Source organism: Humulus lupulus, chromosome 1 (genome assembly GCF_963169125.1).
Source record: "Humulus lupulus chromosome 1, drHumLupu1.1, whole genome shotgun sequence".
NCBI classification, from domain to species: Eukaryota; Viridiplantae; Streptophyta; class Magnoliopsida; order Rosales; family Cannabaceae; genus Humulus; species Humulus lupulus.
In genome coordinates, this window is record NC_084793.1 from 158,771,474 (window position 1) to 158,780,398 (window position 8,925).

An 8,925-nucleotide genomic window follows, 5' to 3' on the forward strand; every position below is an offset into this window, starting at 1 on the left:
TTTTAAGTTTTATTGTTTAAATTTTAGAGCTTGTGGTTAAAATTTTAAAGAGACGTAATTTAAATTTTAAGTCTTGTAGTTTAAATTTTAAAGAGTTGTGATTTTAATTCCAAGACTTATGATTTAAATTTTAAAGACTATTGATTTAAATTTTAAGTTTTGTGATTTACATTTTGAAAAGTTGTGGTTTAGATTTTAAGCATTGATGTTAAACTTTTAAAACGTCGTTATTTAGATTTTATGTTTTGAGATTTATAATTTAAATGATTGTGGTTTACGTTTTAAATTTTAAAGAGTTGTAGTTTAGATTTTAAGACTTGATGTTTACATTTTAAATAATAATCTTTCATAGATTGAATACAATCCTATAAATATAGTTGTTATATGAGTTGTTATGAGCCTAAAATTCTTCTTTAAACATTTCAACAAATAATTATAATGCATTTCTAATTTATCTATAATATGACATATATAATACACACTATAACCATGTGCTCAAATACCCTAATTTGAGAAGGCTCACGGTAATAATAGGTAAAATTTACCTAAATATATTTAGTGTATAATTTAGTTAACTATTCCTAAAAATAGGAAGTTCTCAACTTTTACAAAAAAAAATTAAAAAAAGTCATCAAATAAGATTTTTAAAAAAACCATATATTTGCAAAACTGATAAGAAATACCATATGAAATGTAATTTACTCCAAAAAAAAAAATTAACTAATTAGGATGTTGTAATTAGTTAGTTGCTCATAATGCCATTTTGAATTGGATTATAACTTATTAGTTGGTTGGGTTGTTAGAGTGATTAGTAGAGTACAAGAATCTTTGGGCTATACTGTTCTTGTGTGTGTTTTAGATACTGGTTGAGTTCTATCATATTCCCAAAGCACTTTCATAGCATTTATTATTGCCTTTAAGATAAAGACAGTCTAATCGAACTTTTTTCAAAACGGCATGCCAATAGAATATAAACATGCTTAGTTATTGTTTGAGTAAAAAGCTAGAATGAGTATTTTCTAAAAAAATATAGCTACAATTCACAAATCTTCATATCATAGAAGAAATGTTTTAAAGTAAAAATAAATAAATCATTTATCGTATAGACGCAGCCAAATGAGGGGCAATAGATAAAAATATCGTTATAACCTCCATCTAAATCATGGATAAAAATCAGGTTTTAAACTGAAATATATTTGGCAAACAAATAATATATGCCAGCTTAAAAAACTTCAGAAGCAATAACACTTTATCACAAAACTTTCTCTACTGAAATTAAGTCATTAAGAGCTCAAGAAACAACAATTCAAATTAGTCCAATAGTAACCTTCAATACTCGTTCTAACATGAAACAACTCAACATAAAAGTATAATAACATTCAAACTCGGCAAACACTTAACTAAATATGTTGGGACAAATAAGGAATCTTAGGTGTTTGTTGCTCTAGTGTAAATCTGCTGGCTTGCATGAGCAGACACCATCCTGATCAAACCTCTGGCCATCAAATCCTTAATAGCCTTCCTTGCTAGTGATCCATTAATCTGTAACACCAAACAAAAGCATATGAGATTTATGGTCAGAAATTTTCACAGCATTGAAAAAAGATCTTTTCTAATAGAATTTCAACTGAGTAGATTTAGTCCTTAGAAAAAAAAAACAAAACTCCAATCAAAGCCTAGACGCAATGGAAACGAACCCATTGAAGAAGAATTACTAACAGAAACCTAAATAAAACAAGAACCAGAGACCTACATGTTTAGGGAATACATTAACCAAAACTGTTATATGAATCATTTAGTTTTAGGAATAAAAAATGTGAATTTGTAGCATGTATAAGCTAAACAACGAACTGCGTACTAATAAATTGAGTTATACAGCATCTAGTTTGGGAAATTAGATATTCAACAAACAAACCCCGAACTGAATCTCAATCAAGGATTCTTCCTTTAGAAAACCAATTAAAATAATATATATATATAATACCCTCAAACGATCGGAAAGGATAGAGGGGGTGATGAGCTTGTATTTTGGAGCCTCGGAAAGAAGCTTGTCGTAGGTAGCCTGGTCGAACAACACCATGTTGTTAACCTTCTCCTTTTGCTTTCCCTTGCTCCACTTCTGAATTTATTGAAAAAAAAAATACATCGTTTCATTTCACGAATATATTAATATATTCAGAAAAACAAAATTTTATATATACATTAATCTAAGCAAAGAAAAAAAAATCAAAACTAGTAGAAGTAAGAAGATGACCTTCTTCTTCTGCTTGCCACCGCCGGACTTGGCGGGCTTGGAGGATGGGGGAGGAGCCTTATCCTTCTTCGGAGCCTGAGAGCAGAAAATATATAAAAGCGTTACTCGTTAGGAAGAGGAAAAGATGAGAAGGTGAGGGTACATCGAACAAGTCTGATGTGCGTACCATTGGTTCGAATCAATGCGAGAGAGAGATGAAACCGAGGGTGAAAATACTCGGACGAAGCTAGCGGCAGAAGGCTCCAACTACAGACTGAAGGGAATAAAGATGAGAGCTAAGCGGCTTTTAGACCTAGGGTTCTAAGACACAACGGCGTCGTTTTATGCTTTGTTTGCTAACCCTAGTCACCTGAGCAAACCAGATTCGATATTTTTTGGGCTTTCTCAATATTCACTCTTTTTATTCCTGGACTTTTGCAATGGACTTTGGGCCCTCCGGTTTTGGGCATATTTACAAGTGTTTTTTTCATATTTAATTTTTTTTTAGAAGTTTTACATAAATATAAATATGGAAAAATAAATATAGTTTATAAATTTATGGGAAAAAAAATAATTATACAAAATATTGTAAGTTTTGAAAAAATAAATAAATATGGTAATTCTATAGAATATAAAAAATAGATTAACATAATCATAAATACACAAAATTCTCTCTCACATTCTCCTTTCTCTCCCATGCAATATCTCTCTCTTTTCTCATTTCTTCTTCTTTTCTCTCTCATTTGGTTCTCTCATCTCAACCCTCCGCTGGCGATGCTACATCTGCCTCCGATGTCGACGCACCTCGACCCCCTCCCCCTGACGACGACGTACGTTTGCCCATCTGGTTCTTCTTTTTTCTTCTTCTTCTTCTTCTCTAGTTTTATTTCTATTATATTTGTTATTCTTCTTATTTTTCACATCTCGTTTTATCATTTTAAATCTGATTTTACAATTCATATTTAATTTTTTTTTCCTTCTAAATGTAACTGGTTACAATCACGATCTATTTTGATTTCTTGTTGTTTTTTTCTTCAGATCTGTTTAAGTAACCGGGTACAATGACGTCTGATTTTTTTATTCATATCTGATTTTTTTTTTAGATCTAGCTGTAACCAGATACAATAACGATTAATTTAGATTTTTTTGCTTAGATTTGATTTTGTTTTCACACCTGACTAAGTAACCAGGTATCATGACGATTGGTTTTTCTTTTAAATCTGAATCTGTAACTAGTTACGATTATAACCAGTTTAGCTTTTTTGTTTGTGATTCTATGTGTTTCCAAGTCTGGCAAAGTAATTGGTTACCATCGCAACTGGTTTTTTTTCATATCTATTTTGTTTTTCAGACCTAGCTGTAACCAGTTACCTTCACAATTAATTTAGTTTTTTTTTTCATATCAGTTTTTTTTTTTTTCAAATCTCACTAAGTAACCAGTTACAATTCAATTAATATTTTGATAATGGTGCATTACTAAAAAAAATCAAAATCAGTTAAAAAATAAAACTAATTTTTGTTCTTATACCCAATTACCACACAACACTAAAAAAAATGGACAGTGGTACATGATTACTATCACAAAACAAAAATCAAAATTGTTTTGATAGTGGTAACCAGTTACTACGAATAAAATGTTAAATGAATAAGATAAAAAATAGAATAAAAGAAGAAGAAATGAGAATAAAAAGTATGGTGATGAAGGTCTCTGATTTTTTTCTACAAAGAATTATGTAAAAAAAATATTTTATAAAATATGAATGATAAAAAATAATACAAATAGATTAAAATTATAAAAATAATCTCAAAACATATAAAACTAATTACTAAAAATGTATAAAAGATAAAAATACGGTATACAAATAAAATTTTACAAATATATAGGAAAAACTCTCATAAAAATGTAAACAAAAAATATGCCTTAAAAAACTACCATATTTTTCAAAGTTTAAAAATAAATCTCATAATTGGTGTAATTTCCTTTTTTTTTAGGTTGATTTACAAAAAAATAAGGAGATATAATTTTTTTTTTTTGGCTTTTTTCATTTGAAAGTTCATAATTATTGAATTTTTTCCATAAATTTGAAAAAATATATAATTATGTCATATTTTTAATAATAGTTATATTTTTTTTGATTTTGATTATTATTTTGTTTTTTTTTCCTTCATTCTTTTTATTAATTTTCCAGCTTTTTCTCATTATTTTATTCCTTGCATATTTTTTGTCCTATTTTTTCTTTTTATCTTTTTTTTTTCTTCTTTTTTCCTTCCTTCATCTTTTGTTTCTTTCACCATTTTTTTTTTGTATTTATTCAATTTTCTTTCTTTTTTTTCCTTCGTCTTTTTATTTTCTTTTATCATTTTTTATATTTTTTCAATTTTATTTCCTTCTTTTTCTTTCATTTTTTCCTTTTGTTTTTTCTACTTATTCTTTTCTTCTTCTATTTTATTTTCTTTTTATTCACATATATTTTAATATTACATACTTATTTTACTATTTTATTATTTATTATCATTTATTATTGTACTTTTTTTAGTATTTTTTCTACTATATGTAGAAAAATTCAAATCAATTTTTTCAGCATTTTATTTTTAAAGTAATCTTGATAGGAACATTCAAATTTGAAAGAAAAAAATACATATGAAAACGTGAATGGGCAACTAGTTACCCCGATGAGAACAATCAAATTTGGAGGAAAAAAAATGATATTAGAACGTAAATGGGTAACTGGTTACCCAAGTGGGAACATCCAAATCTAGAAGAAAAAATATAGATATGAAAACTTGAATGTGTGATGCGTGTCGTATGTCGTACCAAATTTAATTATGTTTATTATTTATTACTCACTAAATTATTAGTAAAGTGGTAGTAAGGGTCGAACTCACAATGACTATTATTCAATATAAAGACAATAATTAAATAGGGGATTTTGTTTCAAGATTTAATAACATAAAATAAAGTAATAACCAAATAACAATGGATAATACGATTTTAAAGAAATATTTAAGAATTATTCTCCACCTTCGACAATCAATCTATCAAAAATAACGAATAATTTTTCCTATTTTCAATTAAACTATTAACCCCGCAGATAACACTTAAGTAGTCAATTATCTCAGTTTCCATGTTATAATTAATTAAAACTAAGCACTCTTAATTAATCCTTTTTACCAAGCAATAAATCCATTAAGCACGATATATTTAACCCAAGAAAAGCATTACATTCAATGAAAATAAGATAATCTAGGCAACAAATTCATTAAGCATGCAATTCATTTAACCTAGATCTATTCTTCATCACAATTAAAATATATATCACAATACTTAATTGTAATTTATCACTCTGCTTAGAATCGGAAACTATTAGGTGAATAACAATCCTAAGACGATAGTAGAACAATGAAAACCCCTAATTAGTGCCTATCTAAACAAGATTTTACAAGAATCATAGCATTCAAATAGAAAAATAAAAGCAATTTAATATAAGGGAATAAAAGGAATAAAATTCATCAATGCATTCAAGATCCCATGTCTAGGGTTTTGAAATAACCCTCAACTACAAAGAAAACTATTCCATAATCACACGGTCATATTCACAAACATAAATATTCAATGAAAATAAATGAGTTTTGAGAAGAAAGAAAAACTAGATTGAAGAATGTAGATGATGATGTCTTTTCTTATCCTCTGCTGCTCTAGCCTCTAAAATTCACAATCCATAATTATTATATAGTTAACCCTAATCCCTTTAATATCCTTTTCAAAAATACAATTAAAATTAAAAAATTAAGGAAAAATCGATCGTCGGCCATGGCCACTGGAATATGTATTATCCAAAAAACCAGGCTCCGACCACAACCACTACGTTCTGTCCCCCAGGCCGCAGCCTGGAATAAGGCTGGTCGCGGCCAGTGACCATTTTCAGCACGCATGCATTTTTCTTCATTTTTTCGTGTTTCTTCAACTGGAGCAACTGACAATATTTTAACCACAACTTCCTCGATATATCTCAGAATTGGACGATTCAAAAATCTATGGAAAGCTAAGAAAAAGATATAAAACTTGTATTTCTTGAATGATTTTCTAAAGAGCAATGTAAAATTATAAAAGTCAAGTGTGAAGTTTCAGACTTGTGATTCCGAGCTTAACCATTGCTTGTAAAACATCCCAAATTCATTATTTTTCACTCAAATGTCTTGAAAGTCCTAAAAACAATAAAGTAAACTTATTAAACATATATAAACAAATAATCAAGTGCATAATCATAGAAGAATAATGAATTAAAAATAGACAAATTCCATACTTGTCAATGGGTAACCAGTAACCCTGATAGGAACATTCAAATTTGAAAAGAAAAAAAAAGATATGAAAACGTGAATGAGTAACCAGTTACCCTGATGGGAACATTCAAATATGAAGAAAAAAAAATCTAATAAAAACGTGAATGGGTAACTGGTTACCCTAGTAATAACATCCAAATATGGAAAAAAAAAACACAATTAAATGTAAAAACTTGAATGAGTAACCAGTAACTGTAATAGGAACATCCAAATTTGAAAAAAAAAATAGATATGAAAACGTGAATTGGTCTCTAGTTACCTTGATGGGAACATTCAATTCTAAAAAAATTGATATGAAAACATGAATGGACAACCAGTTTTCTTGATGGGAACATTTAATTATAAAAAATCATATATGAAAATGTGAAAGTAATCTGTTACTTAATTAAGATAAAGAAAAAAAATAGTCACGATCTGTAACGCCCTGGATAACCAAGACCGTTACACTGTGTGTGTTTATAAAATGCCAGACTTGCTAATCAAGTCGTTTAAATAAAATCGTGTTATTGAAACTATAAAGGAACTAGGGTTAAAAGCGTTTTGGTCTCAAAAGCCACATTTTCATTAAAAAGTATCATCTGTTACATGGGATCCCATAAAAACATAATAAGTTCAAGGACCATTTACAAAAGACACAAGGTTTATGTACAATAACCGACCATACTAAGGCAAAACAAGCGGTTAGGTGATCCCTGTCCTGACTCACTCCTCGACCATGGTGATCGAACAGCTGGCAATGTACATTTCACCTCGGAGCTCTCCACCTCAGGCTTGGTCCAGCTTGCCCTTGCCTTTACCTGCACCACGTAGCACCCGTGAGCCAAGGCCTAGCAAGAAAACACAACAACAACAGAGCATGAACAATTAACAGACAAGTCAACATCTCACATGGCATCACATATACTCAGATATGTCATCAGTCAGTATAATCAAGTATTCCACATACTAGGCATTTAAGTTCATAACACACACAATTCACAAACGATAACCAGGGCTAGCGCCCTCAAGCTGCTCCCTCCGTTATCCCATTGTTCTTGGCTCCCAGTGGCCAACTCGCGCCCTGTGCGCTAAAATCATGTACGGTACTCCTAGACCGCTTTTACATGTCCCATGGCGTGATACCAACATTGACACGATATAACTTTCGGGAGCACTTAGTCCCATCACAATCATAAAACTGGGTGCAGTTTTCTTACCTTTCAATTTACTAGTTCCCGATGCCTCGAAGCCGCGAGCACGGTCCTCTACCCCGAGCCTCTCCAAAGACCTAATCACAACACAAATGAAACTTCCCTTGTTACTAATCAATCCAAAACTATTTACCGGAACCAATCCCACACTCTCGGAACCCCCAAATCCCTAAAACAATGCACTGAAGGCATCCCCCGAACCCCCGGAGCAAAGGCTCAAAATTGCAAATTCCCATGTCCTGAAATTGGCCTAGTGCCACGGCGCTGCCCTATAGGGCCGCGACGCCTAGCAAGTCAGAGAGCACACACCGCCCAGAAACAGCCTTGCGCCACGGCACGCTAGAACAGCGCCGCGACGCTCCTTCGTGAGCCCAGAATTCTGGGTTTTTCCCCTGCGTTTTCCCGAACCCAAATCACTCCAAAGCACCCCAAACTTATACCTAAGCCCCAAAACCAACTCAAAACCCCAAATAACCATTCAACAACCTATAAACATCATAATCTAGCTTAGTTATACAACCATTCACAGAATTCACACTTAAGTTTCAGATTCAAACACTTAAACCAAAACTTGAGAGAAGTACAAACCAGACCTCTAAATCCTTAAATCATAACAGCTACGAGATTGCAAACATGTTTAATACCCTTACCTCAATCAGAAATTCAACTTGAGCTTCCTCCAATCCAAGCTTTAAATTGAATTCCCCTTGACAAACCAGCTGAGTTTTTCATGCAAGACAAGCCATGGCTATCTTTCAATTCCTTCCAAAATCAATTCAGAACTTAACAAAACAGGGACCAAATCCTTACCTCAGTATAAACCTTGATATGTGCTTGCTTCCACACCCTTAAGCCCTTTACTAGCCTCAAAGAACACATCTCAACTCCTCTTCCACTTTGCCTTCTAGGTTCTTGATTCTCCCTTTCCTTCTTGATCTTTCTAGCCTTCCAAGTCTTAATTTCAGTTATACTTAGCATAAAAGAATCGTATACATCCTTTTCCCTCAGCCAAAACCATCTATACCACTGCCAAAAGACTACCTTAGCCCTCCACTAATATCCCTTCCTAACTAAACCTCAAGGGCATACTTGTCCTTTCACTAGCTTTACAATTCTACCACTTCTCCAAAAAAACCTGTTACTCTCTATGGTTACTAACAG

The 8,925-nt window shown here is 31.4% G+C and overlaps 1 protein-coding gene across 1 annotated transcript; it reads right to left on the minus strand.

The window, feature by feature from the left end:
• Positions 1–1,248: 1,248 nt before the first annotated feature.
• LOC133799637 (small ribosomal subunit protein eS25) lies at positions 1,249–2,577 on the minus strand. Its single transcript, XM_062237635.1, has 4 exons — positions 2,421–2,577; positions 2,255–2,329; positions 1,985–2,119; positions 1,249–1,542 (listed from the first exon to the last, which is right to left on the minus strand). The coding sequence occupies exons 1-4, from the start codon at positions 2,421–2,423 to the stop codon at positions 1,429–1,431; spliced, it is 327 nt and encodes a 108-aa protein (XP_062093619.1). The 5' UTR covers positions 2,424–2,577; the 3' UTR covers positions 1,249–1,428.
• Between the last annotated feature and the right edge of the window lie 6,348 nt (positions 2,578–8,925).

What these genes read in the sequence shown, in the direction of transcription:
- LOC133799637 (XM_062237635.1), bottom strand. An exon ending in GTGGCAAGCAGAAGAAGAAG is followed by an intron (nt 2,120 to 2,254) that starts GTCATCTTCTTA and finishes CAATAAATTCAG; the next exon opens with AAGTGGAGCAAGGGAAAGCA. An exon ending in TCCTTTCCGATCGTTTGAGG is followed by an intron (nt 1,543 to 1,984) that starts GTATTATATATA and finishes TTGGTGTTACAG; the next exon opens with ATTAATGGATCACTAGCAAG.